The following is a 22,732-nucleotide window of genomic DNA, read 5'->3' as shown; positions in this document are numbered from 1 at the left end:
GTATTTTATCCTAGAAACTGCTATATAACAACTATTAGAAATAGGAGATTTTATTTCACATTTTAGAAACAAAGAATTTTACCTCTTGTTTCATAAGCTTTCTATGTGTATAATTAAGTAACATTTTGTTTTGACTCCTGAGAGAATATTTGAGAAAAGAAAAATGACTGGTGAGAGCTCTCACTCCACCTCAGGAGTTATTTGTAGCAGAATGAAGGAGAAGAAGAGAAACTCTTCTTTGCTACTCTTCCTTATTTTGATGCTTTCAAGGAACTGCTCTGCTGCTTCTCCTTCTAGCCCTGGAAGATAAGGTTGTAGCACCTAAGAATTCACAGGAAAAGCAGAACAGATAGAAAGAAAAACTGAAACAGCTAGAAAGAGAATTGATGGACACCTGAAGGGGGGAAGACAAGTGAATTGATGTGGTGAATAGGATTAATTAATGCTTCTAGGGTATATTTAATTACCAGGACATAATTACTGGATTGGGAAGAAAATCTAATTGTTACCTGCCTAATTTTTCATTATTTTATACACTTGCAGAGGTGATGCACTCCATTCAGGTTAATTACTAATACTTTTTTTTCTGGTATATCTTTCTTGTTTCAGAAGGAAGACATGACATTATCTTTTCTTTTTATGCAGTGACTGAAATAAGTAAGTCTATCTTTTCCCTACAAAAAAATATAACTGCATCCACTCCTTGCACCTGCTGATTTTATGCTGCACTATAAATTTTTAAAGTACTAAAAGAATAACTTTCTAACCCTTACCTCCTTTCATGGTCAATGCCTTGACAGAAAGAAGTAATCATCTGTCTCTCTATAGAAACACATATTAGGGGCATATTGTTTATTTGTGGCTTTTTTCTTTGTTTCATATGATCTACAACTTCTGCTTTTAGTAGTTTCTGTAGTTGTTATATCATCATAAACATCATATGAGTAGAAAAAATGTAACTGGTCTTAGGTTGTAGCCATGAGAAAGCTGTGTGATCTCAGGTACTTTGTTATTAGAACACATTTTAATATCTTTCACCTGAAGATCTCAGGGGTCTTTTATTCATAATGATTTTAACTTATCAAAACCCCAAAAAGTTAAAATCACACAGTGAGCAAGCAAGAAAATTAAAAGCAACACCTCAGTCACCATTGGTAAACCTTATCCATCTCATGTTGGTATGCATATGTGTATTACTTAACAAATATTTCAAACTAAAGCCTTAGGCACACAAAAATTTTTAGCTTTTTCTAGCATATGCTAGCGCTGACACATGCAAACTGGGATGTCTGTAGATAGACGCTTGGCTTCCACACTGTGATTCTGCAACAGTAGGAAAGCATTTCAACAAAATAACAGAAGATGATTTTAATGTTGATGTTTACATATAGTCACAATTTGAATAATGGCAAAATAGTTTTCCACTGATACAAGGAAAACTTATATTCACTCCAATTGCATTTTAGATCTTCTACATCATTACATTACCAGAAGATACCAGGTTTAGAGGGGAAGTCCAGGGAAATAACAAGTCCATGAACTGTTAAATCTTGTACCCCCTTTTTGACAAAGTACTGTCAGAGAAATAGCATGCTGCTGGACTAAATATTAATTATTCAGAATATTTCAAATCATAGACAAAAATAATCTCTATCACAATATCTGGCTTTATTTGTCCCTAACTACTTCAAAACCCCATAAATGACATAGAAAAGGTTTCACTACTGTTCACTATCTTTCCATTACCACCAGTGCCTTGTCATCCTACAGTTCTCACACAGTTCACTCAGGTGGTGACAACGACAACAGTCACAGTCCCAGCCACAGGTACAAAAATCCAATTACTGCTCAAAAGTCATTGGCATATAACTTTGAGCTCTATCACCAATGGCATATGGTCAGCACTCTGCTAATCCTTGCAATAGTCAATGCTCTACAAATTAACCTCCACTTTATACTTGACAGACATTGGGATGGCATTTCAAGTATTTAAACTAGTGGAAACAAAGTAGATTTGGAAACTTGACAAGTTAAAACATAAAGGCAAGGTAAGTGCCAGAACTGGAGAACTGGAGTTCAGTTTCTAGACAGCAAACATATAAGCAATAGCTTGTCATTTGTATCACTGTTGTTTCATGTCTTACTGGAACTATTTTGCAAAATAAGTGACTTTTAACTCAGGGAAGAAGCTCCTACTTAAAAACTGTTTACTCAGAAATGAGTTTTCATCTTTGGAGATGTTTTTCCCTATTTGTGGCTCCCTGGTAATGCAGACTTTTCCTTCTACCGCTTCCTCTCCATTTCAGCAACACAGCTTCTGCTGCTCCTAAAGGGAACAGATTCAGAAAAAGGCTGGAGGAAAAGTTATGGGAAAGGACAGCCTTTTGCACAGGAAAAGACTGAAACACCTAGGTTAAACTGGATTACAAAATTAAGACATTTGGCTCATAAATAAATTGGAAGAAAAAAGTCAGAGTAGGGATAGTGAGTGTGAGGATGACATGGGAACCATGCTGAAACGCCCTGCAGCAATCAACAGTTTGTCGCCATGCTCTGAGGGGAAAAAAATCGTGTCAGGAAGGAAAAGGAATGACTTCTGTTGTTTTTTTTTTTTTTTTTTCTGAGGACAACAGAAAAATGGATCTATGATTAGTTTTGGAAACAGTGATGGTTTACCAGCTAACCTACCAGTCTGGAGCAACCTTTGAACCTGAGGCTCTTTGTCCACAGTTCTGCTCCTCATCAGCAGACCCCAGATGATAAGAGACATTTTACACTTCAATATATATGCACAGCTCTGCAGCATTAACAGCCTATAATTTTGTCAGTTTGTCAAAGGAGTATTTCAAAAGTGCTTGGAAACACCTTCACTTCTAAATAATTTTGTTGCTATTCAAGACTGTTCTACCTCATCAGAATTATGTTGAAAATTGACAGAAAGAAGGAATATCAAGTGTTTTTTAGAACAAACCCTGCTTTACAATAAAAGTCTAAACGTATTTGGTAAACAGAAGAAATTATAAATAAGAAGGCAACATTCTGAAAGCAAGAGTCTATAGCCCAGTTGATGATAAAAGTATTAAAGAAACATTCAGAGAAGAACAGGCCATGGCAAAGAAGACACACGAATCCTTTACACCAGTGTTCACAAAGGAAGAAACCAGATTTTTCTATGACAGAAACCATTTATATAGGGAGTAGGGGAATTTTTCTGTAACTGAAGTGAGAGTTGAAAACACTAGAAATCCAAAAGTCTCTCAAATGTCCTAATAAAGAAGGGATTTACTAAACTGCTACAGAAGACCTCGGGGACTCAGTCCAGACTCACTTTGATGTCACTGCTACTGTTAGCAAAAGTAAGTAATTGCAAAAGGAAAACAGTGTGAACAAGCCAACATCTCCCTTATGGGCATAAACCTGAGTGTCATCTAAGCGCAATTGACTTTAGAGTTTAAAAGGTGGATGCAACCAAGGTAGTTGTCTCCTAATGATCTCTAGACCCCATTAGGCACATCTCCACTGAATTCAATAGTTTTTTAATGCTTCATTGGAAATAAAATAAAATCCTACAGCATCCTCTAAAACGTAAGGTCACTGTAGCTGCTGTACACAAGTAGGGGTCAGGAATAAAATTACATTTTTGATAGATCTATAACAGATGGAGATTGCTGAAGTTATGACTGCAATGTAGGTCTTAATATGGTAATGTGTCTCAGCATGATGGTCCTGCCAAGGTGATTTTGAGAGCTTTGAGATTTTGAGAGCTTTTCTGCTTGTTTCTGTCTACATAAATACACTATTTGGTCACAGGAAAGTAACACCACTTTCCAAATTCAAATTTTATTGGCTTAATAAATTACTTCTCTTGAATATGATTCAGACAATCAGCCCCTTTATTTCATATCCGTTTCTCTTTTAGAAAAAACAAACAGAAATGTAAATTGTGCTGAAAATCCAGTTGAGTTGACAATTACTTTAAATGAGAAATATTGTCTGAAATCTTTAAGAAAAAAAAAATAATCATAATTTAATGTCTAATCTTGAACAGGCCTGCCTGAAGTGACAGTGCTTAATAGTTTGGTTTCTGACAAGGATATCCAGACACTCTGTAGTATAAATAGACAACAATTTTAAGTTTGGTCTGTGCGCCTGGGTGTCGAAATTTTTTCTACTCCTGAGTGGCTGATGAATGCTGTATGTCTGTTTATGTGAGTGTTTTTTTCATAAAATATCTCTCATCCCCTTCCAAACTGGGGCTTTTTTTCTCCTTTATGAGGACTAACTTCTATTAGAAAAGAGAGTGGGAGAGAGAAGCTGCACTGGGGGGATGCAGGGTCCAGGGATTGCATTAAGATATTCTGGTCCAACTCCCAGTTCTGCCACCAGTTTGCTCAGTAATCAAGTCATATGACATATCACAGTGCCCCAGTATTCCTATCAGCTACAATGCAGATCATAGAACTGATCTTCCATGTAAAGTTTTTAAAAGACCTGGTAACAAAAAGTGCTACTAACAAGAAGGCAAATGTAATTTGGTGTCACTAATGACTATTCACAACTCACAGTTTGAGAATCAATGATCTACTAATTACAGATGAAGGTGCAAGACGTGATTCAGACTAATCTGTACTCTGGCATTCAGTCTTTAGCATTCATAGCACATGTTTTAAAGAGCATCAGAGGACATGTAGAAGAGAAGCTCAATTAATCCCTCATTCAACTGAATCCCTTTCAGTGTTGACACTCCTGCACAAATCATACTAAGATTTGGCTATAGTTAGTATGGCAACAGCCCCATTTCTAGGCAATATTTACAGTGAAACCATAGATATTTCAGGGGTCACAATAAAGCCCTTACATCAACCATGATTTGGAAAAACAAAGTCGTTTTAGGAGTTTGAGTCCATTAATATAATTCTCAAAGACAGAGATAAATTGTAACTGCTACATTTTAGAAATTAGATAAATTAATTAGGGTATTTAAACTCTTTGGGCTGAAGTATCAGGACTGATAGTGCTAGAATTGAACTGTAAACAGCTAACCAAATGAAGAACTAGAAGCCCTAGTGCTCTGGGTATTTCTCAAGCTCAGCAAGAAGAGCCCCACTATTCTGACCTGCATAGGCTTGCTCAAAAACAGTGAATGCACAGTGACACCCTGAGATACCTGCAGTATGAACAAGTGGCAGAAAGAGGTGCAGACACAGCAAGGATCCTACACTTCATTTAAAATTAATCAGCAATTTAAATGAAGACTGTCTCATTGCTATATCTATTCCTAAATAATATCATAAATAAAATAATTAGGAGTTTTTAAGTATGCAAAACCAAAAAGGAAATGTAAACAAATATACAGTTATAAATAGCTTTACAATCTCAAACAAATGTTCATTCTGTGAAGTGGAACAGGAAGATAGATTAGTTTTGGCAAAAGTTTTCTCAACAATGGTCTCATATTTTTGGGGCAGAACAGTGGAATATTATGGTTTGGGACAATCCAATGACAACAATCCACTTTGTATATATACAAAGAGGAAAAAGGAACATTTCACTAAAAAGTCTGGTTTCAATTCCATCTTCTTTCCAGGAGACTGTCCTAAACTCATAAAACTTTGCTTCAAACGCTGCCTGAGTACGTGCTTTCAGCCCATCAATTACATCTTAAAAAAGTACATTTCCTTATACATTTATCAGGCCCCACCTACACAGTTATTTGGTTGAGTACAGAACAGTATGTCTGTTATAAATGGCTCTCCACAGACAAACCAAAATAGTTTCACATTGTTAATCCATTTTCCTTCATTCACTAATTTCTATTTTTATTATAATATTTCATTAAAAGTTAATGACATGGAAAACTAGAAAGTCTGCAGCTCTTCCAGTAGTTACATCGGACATCAATTTACTTCTGCTGTTGAGAATTATTTTAATAACTCTCTAGCCTTTCAGCATGAACAAATACAACGTTCATCAAGGAATCATAGCTCTCTCTGTTTAAAGATAAAAATCAAAAAGGTTCTTCCCTGAGAGGATGGCACATTTGCCAAATGATTTTTTTCTTTTCCTCATAAAAATTTGTCTTAAACTTCAGCAACGTTGTCACACTGAACCAATCTGAATTCCCTTGTGGTTACAGGAGGGTAACTATTTCAAGAGAATCTAAGAGAAAAACTGAAAGCCTCCAGTCTCTAGACTCCAGTCTCTAGAAGTCAATGAACATTTCTACAGACACCTGGCATGTGGTTATAGCACACTGTTATGGCAAACACACTTTTATTCCCTGGGCTATACTGCACTAATCTCTGAAGGGTTCTCAGATACTTTCTGAGGGCAACACTGAAGGATGTAAGCTTCAAATGTACTGTAATGCTGTAATTTCATTATCATAAGAAACTATACTCAGAATCTTCTCTCTACAACCTGAAATTTCAGGCTGTTCAAAGACAGTAGATATGCCTGGTCATATCCATGATCACCATCTGGATCTAGCACATGAGCACTCAAATCCTTGATTGCCACATTTCATGACTTGAGGTTGGGAAGCCATCAGCATTCAACAATAGGCAGAGTTATGTAGGTCTCAAGGTGGCTAAAAATGGACTACCAGGCAAATAATGGATTTTTCATTAAGGATCTAGCATTTAACCTTATGGCAAATTTTTGTCATAGCCACTGATTCCACCAGCATTCCGTTGCTCTGATCCCACACAACACCTGATGCTAAATCTGCCTTGTCACACATGAAAGGAGGGGAAGAATGTAGCATGACAATAACTAGAAATCCTCATTCATTTACCATACTATAAAAATAATAAATAACAGCAAAAATAGGTGCTTTTCATTTCATAGAATGAGGTCCTTTGGAGCCAAGTCATCAGAAATCCATTAAAACAATGAAGAAATTAAAAACTAGATCTGTATTGAAGCAGAGACCACCTGAACCATACATATGGTTGGAGCTTCAGGATTGCAACTGATGTGAAAACTCCATTTGGAAGCTGGGATACCCCCACCCCCCATATTATGTGAAATAGTAAGTTGCAATACACTTCTCCAAAACAGAACAGAAACAATCTTCAAGAAAGCATCAGTCGATCATAAACAAAAACAAGGCTAGTCTTCCCTGGTACCCAACCAGAAGAAAAAGGCACATGACAAGGAGGTTATTCCATGTGACCACTTTATCCTCACATACAAGAAGGGATGCACAGACTAAAAATAACAAATAATTTTAAGGTCTTTGGGGCTTACTCAGAAAGAGAGGGTGAAGCATTTGGACAAAATATAACAACTGTAAATTCTGCCTCAGATGCTGGCTATATCAGCAGAGATCCTGGCAATCTAATTGTCTCTTGAAGCAGCACAGTGACAGATGCAGAAGCAAACACTTGCAAACATAAGAGTAGAGAAAGAAAATAACTCTTCAGTACTGAAAGAAGTTTTTAAAAAATGAAAGAACAGCAGGATGAAAAAAACTATAAAATTTCCACAGAAACTCATAAATAGATCTTCCTACAACAAAGCTCAAGAGCCACTTGAAGCCTGATTTTTTTTCTGAATGAAGCCCCAAAACCATATTTTGCTTGTGTCCACTCTATAAAAAATAATATATATGAACTTTTTTTATGCTGTGTTATGTGACCTTTTATGAGAAAAACCTCAGCAACCATAGCTTATATCCTATGTTTAAAATTAATGAGACATTTATTCAAGATTTTATCTAGCTTACCCCACATTTACTGAAACTCAATAATTAATATCACCTATTGCTCAGATGTTAAATGATAGATACAAATTATCAGGTTTTACAATTTTTTAAGAACCTTCAGCTAATACAGTACAGAAGGAAAACTGAGATTACGTTTAGAGAAAAGAAAGATTACAGCTGTTTTCCACTGTGTCTAAAAGGTACAGCATCATAAGTGAACCATGGAGATAGATACAGAAGTGAGATATGACACAACTGAGTATTTTTCAAAAGCATGATAGAAATAATGCCTTTAAAGAAGGCAAATCCTTCAATACAAAGAAAAAAATACTATTCAAATTAAAAGATTCAATCAAGAGAACTATGAATTATTAGAGAAAAATGTGGACCTTGAGTTAATCACAACACTACATGATTCAAATATGTTGAAGAAAAATGTTATTATAAGACATCTATTTAAATAGAAAACCTTAAGAGAGCTCTTCAGAAAACAAGCCAAAACAAAAACAACAAAAATATTTTAAGACTTTTAAAAGTTAACAAGATGGCATACCAAGAATATTCACTTAACCTTTATCTTCATCTGAGAGAAATGTGACAGTTATCAAGTACTACCTAAAGAAAAGGATTTCTTTCTCCCACACCTACGTGGACAATACAGGATTGGTTATGACTCCAGCAGAACCTTGAATGCTTTATTTCATCCTACATTAACTTTACCTTCCTTGAATACTTCATCTGCAGTCATGCCAGATTTATAACTTGCAACTGAGAGATCTTGAGAAATTTTCCCCAGACTTCATAAAACAAATATTCTTAAACTCTTGCATATAAACCAGTGATGGAGTTCAATGTATTATTAGCAGTCATGTAGGAACAGGCAGAATCTATGCACCTGATCTCCTTGTTTGTAAAATGTGAGCTTAAAGACACACAAAAAAAAAAAATCACCAAAAAAAAATCCCAAACAAACAAAAAACCCCACAACATTGACTATTTTTGAACTGCTGGTTGCCCTAGTGACTATAGAATTCTTACAGCACTGTGAAAGAAAAGGATGAAATACATAGGACGTCACTCAAGTGAGAGCCACTGTATGAAATAAAAAACCCAGAACATCTGAAATAGAAAGAAAATTTGGACAAAATTGCAGTCTTTTTTGGACTTCTTTAATCTACAGAATGCTAGTTGAGAATTCTGTGCAATTTTTATGTGAGTGAAACAATTATGTATGGAACATTAAAAAAAATTTTACAACATGTATCTTAGAGAAGAGATATGAAAAACATCAAACTGGTGCAGTTGATCATTAATTAAATACATATGAGTATAAATGGATAGAAATGTGCCAAATGAAGGATGTAATATCATCAATATAAACATAATGATATATTTTAACTATGATCTGCCATATGTACAAGGGTTAAAGATAAATCTGCATGGTAAATTTATGTGTGGGGTTTTCTCATTTTCCTTTGTCTTATCTGAAACTCTAACTTCTCCAGACCATAGCTGTGATATTAATTATATACATTTTACTTTAAAGAGTTCTAGTCATATACATCAGGATGTTAAGACAGAAACAAAAACTCTGGGTTCATAAAATAAATCTTATGAAAAAAATCAACTACTGTCTTAAGTGTTAGAACTAAAAAGAGATTGGATACCTTCCTCCTGCTTGTATCCCAAAACTGAGATTAACAAAATGAGTCTCAGCTCTTGCCTAATCCTTGAGTTGAGAAAAATGCAGATTCAACCTCGAAGTACAGCAACAACAGACAAGCTTTCCTTTACTCTTTCCCCCAAGATTCTCAGACTTAGCCTACCTTGACCATACAGGCTGGATTTATAAACAATCCTTTGTCGTGGGAGCAATAAACATGATGAGCTACTCCTCTCTCGACCCTGATTTTTTTTGTGGACTAAGTAAGCATTAGATATCCCAGAGAAAGGGAGGTCCAATCTGTAATTTAACAATTAGCTCCTTTCACACATAAGACATGAGTTCTAATCCTTTCTCTTCTGAGCACGTACTAGTTTGCTAAATTCTCCTATAGAAATAGGTTTCAATAAAGCTAGTGATTACTCTTCATTAATAAAAGCAATTTGAAATTTTTAGTAGCCTACAACAAGGTTTTCTTCTGCTTTAGAGCAAATATGAAACTTTATTATTTCCTGTTCTTAAATATTCTTAATTCTTAGGAGTTTGGCTTTTTCTAAGGGATTACAAATAGCTAAGTTCTGTCTGCTTTTGACAAGCATAAGATGCTATAACATAGAGGAGAAAGGCAGGTACCATTATCAATCCAAAATCATGTTACAAAAGAATTCTTCCATCTAAGAACAGACCGTAGTAATTGTTTGAAATTGTCATGTATTTCTAATTTTGCATCCAAAAGTTAAATGCTATGTATATGAATAAAGTAATTTAGTGGTATTCCACTTCAGCCTAAGCATTAAATGTCTGATTCTTCTTCTCTGACATTATTACCTAAGTATATTCCAAGAAAGATGCATTTGTCTCAGTTTTGTAAAATGACTGAGCCTTTAATATTGTTGGATAAAATTAATTCACATATTAAGTATGTGTACAGTACTGGAATAGCGGAATTTGCCTTCTTTTCCAGAATTCACAGAACAGGTGTTATATATTCAGTAGTTTATTTTAATTAATATGGTCTGACCTGAGACTACCAGTCCTTTTCACTCTCAGCTGCAAAACGCTACAAGATTTTAGGTTAAGTTTCATTCATCACGATCTGGAGTCTACCACAAGAGACAAAAAAAATAACAAATTAAAAATATTAACAGAAGAATCCTAATTCCATCGAAGTCAATGTACTTATAAAGTTAGATGGAAATTTGGGCAAGACTAATAACATGGTATTTGGGAGTTTTTTCTTTTTTATTTAATTGCTCTTTGACTTAATACACTTCAGCTTATTAAAATTAGTTCCTTCCTCCTTTAGGAACCACATCAGCTGTCCATTGAAGTTAAAAGACAGGAAGGCAGACACCAATGCTGAGGATTTGTTGATTGCTGTGTACATACCACCTTTCATCATTCCCACTTCATAACATTTTCTTAGTCGGCAAGCCTGGCAACTCTTTCTTCTGTTCTTGTCGATGGTGCACTGGTTAGTAGCAGGACACATGTAGTCATTGTGCCCTGTAAAAACAGAGGGAAAATAAGGACACGGTTATACACAGAAATAACAAAACTGCCTGAAACACTCTCTTATTTTTCATTGGGTGTTTAGCACAGCATCTAGTATCTCGGGATGAAGGTAGGGTTACCATGATAATCTATCATAAAAGAATTGATAGTGAAGCTAACAACTATTCACAAGTTCTTTAAAAGTATTATTAAAAACACAAATTACAACTTCTGTAGAATATTTAAAATAATGAACAATTAAAGCAGTCACAAAAGAGGATAGATTAATATGAGCAAGTCCCTTGACTTCCTTGCTCTTAGCCTGAGAAATACAATGCCATTTGTTCCCTGTGCCTGTGTTGATATTTAACCATTAGACTGCACAAAATGGTTAGTTTAGAGAATTCAAAAGGGCTATGCACAGAACATTTTTTGATATCTACCACAATCTGGGGCATCTAAGAAACAAAAAACAACAACATAAAATAAAAACAACCACCATTAATTAATTTTATCTCAGGGATAAGTCAGTCTCTAGCTCCAATTGCATGTCTACTAATATATGGAAATATCTTTTCTGATGACACCTGCTTAAATTACCATGTGCTGCAACCAGGTCTGGTACCTTTTCCTTCAGAGCTCCATTTCCTCATTTATCATCCTCTACATCTCAATTCTTGTTACAAACATTTTCAGTGTACCACAATTTATTACTGCCAACAAGCCTCTTTTCCAACTTTCTCTTAAAAAATATGTGTTTAGATCAGCTATAAAATTATTTTCCAACCATAGACAGAGTTTAGTAAGGACAAAAAAGACTATCCAGAACGATCTTATTGGTGCTCTGTATTCATCTAAACACAACTAAGGTACAGCACACAATGAAACAATTTTACTGCAGAACTGTTTGTTCTTTCTTTCAGGTCAAGGGATCTGCTTGAGGTAGAGTAGGGTGGAGGTTTGACAGAGGCCTTGGTCTCTTCAAATCGCCTATCCTTGACTAGAAATTAGAAAATGGAGTAAAAATTACTATCAGATTACAACAGGAACATCTGCTCTCTAATGCTACATAACTGGGATCCAATCAAAATAAGCAGCCAAACTGTAAACTTGTTAATACGGTGACAGCTGACTACACATTGTCTCAAATAGACAGAATTATTATTTTTTATCTCTACTTGACAGAACAGTATAATACTGGAAAATTCTGAATCCACAGGCTTTGCTCCAGGACTGAGGTAAAAAGGTAGAACAGAGACATTACCTTAACCTCAGCATGAAAGACCATTTTAATTTTCATTTCCTCTGGTAGGATACAAACTGTTCTATATCTGATTCAAAACATTTCACATGTAAGGAAAAAAAAAAATCAAGTCAGAAAGAAAACAGCTCAGCCATACAAAAATCCAATATCTACAGGGAAAAGAGACAGAAAAGGAAAGCAATTTTTTTAAGAAAATGCACTTTATTAGGTCATACTAAACAACAGCAAGAGACTGTAGCACCTGACCTCAATCACCACCATTGTTTTATAAACCAAGCTCTGAAATAGCATGAGAGAATGACAGAAAAATTTAATTACTCTTTTTATAAACAAAGGAAGACTTTGACAGAGTATGTGATCTTCTTCCTAGTGAGGTTAAAAGGTAAATTCACAAAGGGAACGAGCACAGGCTTTGAATTCAGCAAAAAATTCAGAACACCATTTAGCTCTCTGTAAAAGAAGCAGATAAATGTTCCCACTTAGGTGAAAGCTGAATACATGCTTACCACCTTTGCAGGACTGACTGATGGTCATAAGGTTCAACTCTCAAAAGAAGAAAAGTGACAGTATGCAAAAATCAAGTGGAATCAATATCAGCAGGGCACCCGTTCTTCACAGTGGTTATGTGGGTGTTAACCTTTCCTTTGCTCTGAACCTCGATTTCCTTATGCAAACTGCAATTTGGGAATAAGCATTTGGTTTGTAGAATAATACATAAAATAATCCTGTTCGTGATAGAGCTGCAGTCCCTATTGAAATTAACATGATTTGCATTGAAAAGTTTTATCTTAAATATACATTTTAAGCATTAGCATAATTAGTCTGTTTTCATGCACATGATGTGCACCTTAGACAATCCACTCTTCTTTCAAAGTGCTTGACAGACTTCACAGAATCAAACCTGTAAAATTTTGAATGCAAAAAAAGAAAGATCTGTGAGGTCATACTTCTTCAGATTATGAGTGCCACAGTTTAGACTTCATATTTGCTGTAAACGTGGGAAGAAAATCATGCATTTAATATTTCTCATATTTTTTGGTCTAGTTTAACCAACATGCCTTCAGAAGACTGGGAAAGATCTAAGCAACCAGAATAAAATGTTTGATTTTAGATTATACAGTATAAATGGTTATCAAATTAATCAGGGAAGAATAAAGAAACAAATGGAAGAAGGAAGACAAGAACCTTTCCTGCTTCTCCACAATACCATCTGATTTCAAGTATTCAGTCACAGCAAGTGAGTAAATTTCCTTTGCAAGGCAGAGACACAGACTAAGGCAGCCAATCTTGGGGTGGCATGGAAGGGACAAAGGTAGAACATAACTAAGGAATAGGTAACATGCAAAGAGAAGTGTTATTTTAAAGTGAAATAGTATAACTCAGTAACTCTGCTGAAAAGTGAATTGTCTTTTAAGTATTCTACTCTTTATTTTATCCTTAAAGCTCACTTCTTGGCAAAGTTGATTCCAAACAATCTGACTTACTAGAAGGGATTTCTCACCGGTGGGAACTGTCAGTGTGAAAGTGGGACACACTATCGGGTGCCCAGCTGCCCTGCACTTTGTTTTCATGGTATCCAAACAGTAATACATGCTAGAAGAGAGGCTAACCAGGCCATTTGGATAGTTGGTATAACAGGAATACTGAGAGGAAGAAATGTCTTCAGTGATCACTGATACTCTTAAAACAAAGCACATGCCACTTGGACTCTGTGGTCTTACTGGGTTTTTTTAAACTAATTATCAGAGAACCTGCACAAAATTAAAAGCAGAGAGTTTAATAGAGACCCTAGTTTTAATCCCCCCATATGTATGACTTGCACTGTGATGAGCTACAAAGGAAGAGTTTAAGGGAGTTATTGGAGGAGCTTGAGGGGCGTGGTCTGTTTTTCCTATAATATCTCACACATTGTACATTTTAAAACAGTAAAAATAGCATTAAGTATGTTTATAGCACTTTATTTCATGCTAAGGTCTTTCCACAATAGGGTGCAAAGATCTGGCTCTTTTCTCAAAGCACAATGTGACAAAGATGTGACAATCTGTATGATAATGAACAATAGTGAAGGGGGAGGAGGATGTGGAATTAAAATGTCTACAGGAAGTTAATGGGTGAAATTAGAATAATTTTGCGTTTATTCTAACCCAGTCTGTAATAATCAGAGCTTTTTCTTACTGCAAATGCAGTCTGACTTTCATCACCGTGAATCATGTGGCTAGTATTTATGTTCAGAGACTCATTGCTGTCTGTCGAAGGGTTCTTAAGATAGATGTGGTGTATGCAACAGCAGTACATGCTTGAATTGGAATGGGCAGATGATTTATCTGTGAGGGCTTCAGCCAGCAAAACACTCCATATTTCTTTAAAGTTAAGTGTTACTACATCCAACAGAACATTTAAGTATCTGTGTACTTCTAGCAAGTAGTCCCAGCACAGTATATATGGCTAAAGTTAAGTACATGCTTGAGTGTTTCACTGAATTGCAGCTTTGAAGAGCTGAGTTCACTTTGTTCCTTGAACAACAGGGATAAAAATTGGGGTCATATTAATATATCAATGGCAATTAACATAACACAGATTATTTTTTTTTTCTTAAATGTGTAAACAGTTGCCATATTATATTCCAATAACCGTCAAGATTAGCCTGAAGGAATGATTAGTTTAAGCAGTACAGAAGTTGTTCAAAAAAATGAACAAAAGAAACCAACATGGCAGCATGCCAGCTTAAGAATGCTCAATGGCTGTTCTACAAAGCCAGTAAAGGAACATTTATTTCAGGTGAAATTTGCATGACACCTAAACTGATGTAGTTGAATTGACTCATCATGCATTTCAAACAAAGTCAGTAATAATTATTATGCTATTACTAATACATGCTTTTCCCTTAATTATTCTTTTATTTTCAATCCTCATGTCATGCAAATTTCTTAAACTATTATCTATCCACATAAGGCATCTGCCAGGTTAACCATTACCTGTGGAAGCACCAGATCTTTCTATGATCTTATTGCATCAGTGAAATTAGCAGAATTTCATACACGTAGGTGAAGGGAAGGCTAGAGTGTAGATTTTGTCTACATCTTAAGGTGCTAAGTAAATGATGAGTGGGAAAACCACAGATGAAAAAGAAAATCTTGAAAGGTCACAACAGCAAGTGGAAATTTTTCTTAAACAGTAAAAAGAAAATAAAAATAGCACCTGGGCATTGAATATGCTAACCCAGTATGAACAAATGTTAAATGTAAAATAAAAAGTTATACCAATTTTAAGCTAAAGTGCCCCAATATAACTGCGCAGATTAAATTTAAAATCTCACTCTTTCTTAACAAGTTTTACAAAAGAACAGAAGGTTATGTCTAATTCCTTTAAAAGCACAGACACTCAAATTCACAGATCAATTACCCTCAGACAAGGTCTTTGGACTTGGAATTTGGGTTCTCTTAGCAACTATCCAGCACTGCTAAGATTAATCATTTTCTGTATTCAAATTAGCAAGACATTACTATATGTAAGGAAAAGGGCCTAGAAGATTGTAAAACACAGTTCCTTTGCATCCAGTGAGGATGTCCTCCTTCTATGCATACCTTGGAAAGAAAGATCACAGAGCCACTGAAGAATGAGAAAGGAGGAAAGGTTAAAATCTATATACTCTGTATTATGTCCTTCAGCTGTGTCATGTAGCTCCCACACTGAGTGATCACCTTTTAGTGGAATCTTCTTGCCTTCACGTATGTATAGGACTTTCACATGAGCAGTTAATTCAAACTAAATGATTATGATACCGACCTTTCCTTTAACTTTTCCGTATACTATTTCAGCTAACAGGAAAAATGAAGAAAGAAGAATGAGAATGGACATTGCATGAGGATACCAAAACTGCTGCCATCTCACCAGTTTAATAACACTTGAACAAACACATTGAAAAAGGGTGACATAAAAAGTAAAACATTATTTAACTTTATAAAGTTAAAATTATATTTTCTACACCAGCAGATAATTTCAAAGTTCTTATTATTGGCCTTAGTCCTAAAATTTCAGTTGGTGTTTCATCTACTATTTCAGGATTATCATACCATGTTCAAAGTCTCCTTCTACCCCAATTTCATTCCCACCTTTTTTAATTTTAGACAAGGTAACAATAGAGGAAGTATATTTTTTCCTCATGACAAATAAAAAAAGATATCAATCCAGATCCCAATCTCTACAAAATCTGGCAAGCAGTGTGACATCTAGTTTCTGTTTCCCTATCTGATAAATCACAATTGTTTTAAATCCTTGGCACATGATTAAACCAACAGCTGTGTTAAAGGAAAAACTCCCACAAGTATTACTCGCAACTATCTCAGTATGATCCCTCCAGAGAAAAAAAATGCATTTCCAGAGAGTCATAGGCAAGCCATGGATATCTTATTCCCATAAACTTTGAATGAAATGTCTTGTATTTTTAGCTTCCCAGTTTATTTGAGCAAAAATCGGGAGGGGTAGAATTCTACTACAGAAGACTCCCACAGTGAATATAAAGGTGCCAAAAAGTTAAAAATATTGCAAATTACTCTTGTGCACTTAAAATCCAATCAAATGTTAGCAAGTAGAAAATTAATATAACTCTACTTTTATTCCAGGTATAACATCAGGGTTTGGATCATGATGGGACCTTTTGAATAAGTTTAGCTAGAGTCTTATTTTATATTTGGATCTTTGGTACCTGAGTGGTTCCTGGTATCACTATTTTGACAAAAAAAACCCTTTTCTGCCTATGTACTATTTTCTCATGCAAAGTAAAACCTAGTTATGCTCTTCTTTCATTTACTGACACATATCTCTGCTCCTTGATTTGCTCACTTATATCCTAACATCATCCATGCTCTATAGAAGATTCATCTATTTTTTAAACAGAAGGGTTAACAAAGATAACTTAGTCTGCTGTTCTGCATATCTCTAGACACACTTTAGAGTGAGGAATAACTGTATTATTTATAAGAAAGGATGTCCAACCATTTCAACAATTTGCCACTAAATTAAATTAAATCTTTGAGAGAAATACATAAACTTATTCAAAGGATTCAGACAATTATATATTTACTATATCTGTTACTAAATTACACCAGCGGTTAACTGCCATGTTGGTTCTTTTACAGTAACTCTGAACTATTACACATGGTTCAATAAAGTTTGTTAATAGTTTCCTTTCGGAAATAAATTATGTCCAAGATCACTTCATGCACTTCCAGTATGAAGTATCATTTTAGTCATCTTACACAGTTCTCTCTAGTTTGATTTCCACTTTTCAAAAGTGACTGCAAAGGACAAATTAACCTACAGAAAGTCTGAAAGTTCATGGGAGTGAAACTTATGGAGCTAGTTTAAATCCGTTATCCCACCTGAGTTAAATGAGGATACAAAAACATATTTCCCTTCACAGTCTCTTAAACTAAGTGGAACAGTGAAACACTTTCCTGCTGGACAAACAAACATGTTCTCTTATAGTCTGCAAAAGTAAAGCACTTTTTTTTTTTTCCCATGTGAATATTTTGAACTGCTGACAGGGTCAGCCCTGAGATAGAAATAACGTGAATTTCCAAATGAAATATTCATTAAACACTTGCAACACAAAATACTATTTAAGGCTTTTTGTTGCTAGATATGGCACAACAATCATATTCCAGAGGAAGTAAAACACTATTCAAGCTAATAATACAGGATACATTAAGTACAGCTTCTAAGGGCTAGGAATTTTGTCTAGGAGGCGAGAAAAGCTTTGGACTTGGCAGAGGAAGAACAAGTGACCATTTATAAAATCAGGTAACAATCAGTGAGTGTTCTCTACTCTCTGATAAAGTGAGTATGTTTCCCACTTTCAGAAAGGCTTTCAACATTGCCTGGGGTAACATTTCATATGTCAGGTAGGAAAATATAATTTAGATAATTTCAGAAAAACAATCTCAGGGAAAAACTACCAAAGTTCACTGTTATAATAGAAGCTCATATTGAATGAGGCTCCATAGTGTCTGTCCTTGATCCAGTTCTATACGGTATTCTCACTGATGGGTAATAGACAGGAGTATTTATTTTATTAAATGTTATTCATTTGTAGATGACATTTATGTGTGTTAGAAGAACAGAGAAAAGACAAGACTACTCTGCTAGTCAGACAGAAATAGATCTGAAATAAATGGCAAGAGTCTACAGGACAAGAATCCTAAATTATCTAAGCAAACTAGAGATAGCACATGGGAAAAAACAGTGCAAAAGTAAGGACTGGTACAAATCACATTAAAATAGAAATAATCAGATACATGAGACAAGATGGGAAATAAGTGGTTTCCTCTCTAGAAAAGTATGCTTGAGTTTATTCTGCATCACAAACTGATTGAGTGAACAGTGTCATGTATTGTAAATAAGGCAAAAATTACAGTGTGATGGATGTAAACAAATATCACCAACTGGGCTTGTAAGGTAATCCTATTGCTCTGTTCAGTACTCATAAAGCAACATACAGAAGGAAATCATGCTTCCAGAAAAAAAAAAACAGGACAAAATGGAGAATCTCCAAAGTAGAGCAACTAGAACATTAGAAGTCTAGAAAACAAAATATATGAGAGAAGGTTGAAAAAAACTATATTTCTTCAGGTTAGATTAAACAGATTTTTTTTTTTTTCCAAGCGTGATAGCAATCTTCTGTGCTTTAGAGGCTGTTGCAGAAGGAAGGAGAGCAATTTGTTTTCTGTGGCATGATAGACAAGAAAAGAAGTAATGAGCTTAACCTGCAGGAAGGAAGACTCAGATTTCATAGCATTCTTCAAAGATATGGAGAATAAAACATTGGTTGAGGCTACAGGTTTTTAAGAAGCAGTTCAATGAACATATGTAAGGAATTGGCAACAGTTGATTCTATCATGGGGCAGAAAGATGGACTAGGGCTCAAGGTCCACTGCAGCCCTATTATCTGCTTAGACCATGAAAAATAAAGAAGTATTTTGGATGTGAACATCTTAAGCCACTGCCACATCCACACTGAACACAGCACTTAAAACTTGCTGGAAGAGTACCACATTCAAAATTGCCTTACTAGAAAAAAGAAGAGATATTGACTTGATTTCAGTAACACCCAAGTTTCACAAACAAGATCACCATCAATTAGACTGATGATATTAAAAATGCACATTAGGGGACAACAATCAGAACATGTGTTTAACTCAAGCCACTCTAGAGAAAAACTATAAAACCACACATAAATCAAAAGAAGAACCTAGAATCAGAAGAACCTAGCCAACCACAAGGCTGTTAGAGCAGTCCCAATGATGGCTAAACCTTTGTGAACTATCCAAACACACATTTTCTAGCCTTCGAACTTCCAACAGTCACCTACCTCTCAAAATGGAACCATGAGTTTTCCACCCTGAGACCAGATATTGGTCTGCAGCCACGTGTTTATTGGCTGTGATTCCCTCTACTAGTCTCACTTAGGTTCATGTTTTGTAGTTTTGCTCTTTCTGCTGACAACTCATAGAATCAGTGTACAAGCAGTCTTATTAGGGAGTTTCTCTCTTCTTGGCTTCAGGATCGGTGCAACATTTGCAGCTGTTATCAGATTACAAAAATACCATGGAAACAGAAGACAATAATGGAAAGTTAAAGGGAAGATTTCAGAAACCTCCGAGATTGTCAATATTATAATTGCTGCACTACAGCATTAGCTAAACACCTACTTACTATACATGAATTACCAGTAAAATGCTCTCCAACTCAGATAAAAATATGTATATATTACCACCACTCCTAGCATTAAAGTTTGACCTACATACTTTCAACTAAGTACAGCTCTATCGCTGTGAAGTTAAAACAATTGATAACACGAAGTCTACTGCCAAAACTCTCCTATTTGATGGTGAGAAAGCGTAACTGTTAAATAAAATCCACATTCAAGTCACACAACTAAAATACTCTCCAGCTTCAAGAATCCCTGCATTTTGGAGACCACTTTTGGAGAAATCTCTGTGAATAAGATGTTAACGGCAGGCCTCTGGAATCCCTCAGCACAACTATTCATCCATTCTCAGATGCCACCCTGTTCTTGCTGGACCAGTACTGCCTCCCATCATGCAGTAATTCTTAACTGAGTATTTCTGAAATATCCCAGATTTTTTTCAGAGTATACAGCTGCAAGAAAAGACAGAGAAGGTGCACCTGAAAAATCAGAAGGGCATATGAAGAATGCAGGGAAATAGAACTGGGGATTCCTAAAATACTTCAGCAGCTCTGAGATCAAGATACCCTTGAATGTAACGAGTTACCCCTTGTTTGGTCCGAATCTCTTGTGCTCCCACTGGGGGTTCTCAGCCCTACATATGTAGGCATTTGTTGGTTGCTTGTCAGAGATGGTAAGAGCAATTCCTTCCTGTCCTTTGGTGGCTATCCAAAAAACAAGAGAATTAAAAGGAGGGGGAAAGAATGTGTGAGTCACAAGGGGATTTTTAATTTGTAAATGGCATTTGCAAGGATGATGTTGAAATACTTCATTCAATTCTGACAAACAAATTTTAAAGATGCTATTATAGGTGTGGGGGGATCAGGAAAGGTGCAAAGACAAAGGACTCAGAAGATAGAAGAATGTACAATGGGATATTACATCATTTTAGTTCACTGAAGATATCAAGGTGACTTGATTGTAACAAGTTATAAGAAATTCCCACAGGAGAGGGATACTAGATACTAAGTCTGGTTCATGGATGTGACGTAACAGACAAAGTAATTCAAATTAGAAAGGTAATCTTTCAGCAGCTGAGAGGACAAATCATTAGAATAAGCAATCATTGTAAGAAAGATCTTGAGCCCACAGATCAAGGCTGGGCACCTTCTAAAAGATTTACTGCCATCAAGCTGCTGGGCTTTGTACATGGATTGCATATAAAGTTTATATTTAGAGAAGACCAGACTTAATGATCTGATGGCCCTTCTTGGTCTTAAAATCCATAAATATTTTAGTAGAGAAGTACAGTGTGCTGTGATATGAACTGCTTGTTATGCTTCTGGATTCAAGTCAGTTGACCAAGTACACTCCTGAAGGCTACATATGCTGGGCGAAGAATAAAGCACTCTTCTATCATCGAACAACACAGTGTTCTTGGTGTCATATGATTTTTCTCTCCCATGAAATATTATACATTAATATCATCCTGCACAGAGTAAGTATGGCTACCTTTGACTTTAAAAGTCCTTTAAATGACATTTCATATCATCTGCGATCAAGTGATGACAATTCTCTCATATTCTTGAATTACTTTTTTTTGTATTAGTGGATGTAATTTTTTATGATAGCTTTTAACCACAGAAGAGGTGGATGAGCTGGAGAAAGTAGAGAGGAGTTTAACAAATGGGATCAGAAGTATAGAAAGCACTTTCTACTGAAAGAAGTGGGTTTGTTTAGTCTAAAAAAGAGAAGACTGAGGAAAGCTATGATAACAGTCTTCAAGTATGTAAAAGGTTGTTGTAATAAGCCTTCCTCGTGCCCGCAAGGGAAAAGGCGAGAAGCAATGGGCCTAAATTAGAGCAAACATGAATCAAAGATCAAGAAAGGCATTTTACAGAACACTGGAAACTTAAGCCTTAAATTTTTAAAGCTTACCTACATAAAAATTTTATTAAGTATATAAATGTAGCAAGACCTAAATTTACTAATTAGCATGTACTGTAGCACAAATAGAAAACAGATCTGTTGTGGAGGATCACATTTGTCCACATGGAGACTAAGGCCAAAACACCCAAATGCTGCCATAGAAATTAATGAAACAGTCAGATTCATTCCTTCTTCCACAATGAACAAAACTAATTCTTACTTTTGCTTAATAATATTTCAATTTTCACTTTGTTGCCAACTTAGTTCAGTTCAAGTACAAGGACAAAATTTCAAAATTCTCAGAATAATTCTGATTTGGTCAGGAAAACTCAAAATGAAAAATAACAAAAAATGCTCAATATGGTAGCTGTTCTCCCTATGTTACAAGATTAAGTAAATCATTCTCATGTTAAAAGAAAAGCATTTCACCCTTTCTCCTTCCCGTGTTGCTTATTATTGACCTCTGGCTGTAACCACTTTCTTTTCTATAAATCATTTTGAAGACTCTGGAAAAGCAGAAATACAAGCAACTATTATCTAATCACTGACATTCAAATAATTTCATCAACGTCTACCCCACAACCAACCTTTCACTTTTTCCTTTAAGGCGAGGAAAATTCTGAGCTGAATGCTGGAAGTCTTATTTAACTTACCTCAGTAGTCAAGCAACAAAACAGGTAATAATCACATCTTGTGATATGAGGTAAAAACAGTTCTTCACTATGTTTACTTCAAAAAAGGAGTGACAGGAATTTTTGTGCCTATATATCACCTAGAGACTTCAAAAATATATAGAAACCTAACTAAAGCATAGCGTTTTACTAGTTTTCTTTTTGGAAATTAAGAAATCTGTTTTATTTTCTTCTCCAAAATAAGACTTAGATAGTGAACAATACCCCTATTTTCAGTAGAATCATACTTACTTCTTACTCAGTTTAGGAGATGTTGAACAAAGCAAAAAAGTATCCATTCCGCAGAGTGACAGGC

General features: G+C 35.4%; 1 protein-coding gene across 1 annotated transcript in view; it reads right to left on the bottom strand.

The window, feature by feature from the left end:
* The window catches only part of ESR1 (estrogen receptor 1), a 114,480-nt gene that overhangs the window by 61,516 nt on the left and 30,232 nt on the right, over nt 1–22,732 (bottom strand). The window contains exon 3 of the mRNA XM_009975677.3: nt 10,761–10,877. Within this exon, the coding sequence (XP_009973979.1) occupies nt 10,761–10,877 (117 nt within the window). The remainder of the gene's footprint in view (nt 1–10,760; nt 10,878–22,732) is intronic.

This window comes from Tyto alba, unplaced genomic scaffold (genome assembly GCF_018691265.1).
Source record: "Tyto alba isolate M040663 unplaced genomic scaffold, T.alba_DEE_v4.0 Super-Scaffold_22, whole genome shotgun sequence".
NCBI classification, from domain to species: domain Eukaryota; kingdom Metazoa; phylum Chordata; class Aves; order Strigiformes; family Tytonidae; genus Tyto; species Tyto alba.
Note: the sequence above shows the minus strand (reverse complement) of the source record. Positions and strands in the feature narration are given on the sequence as shown.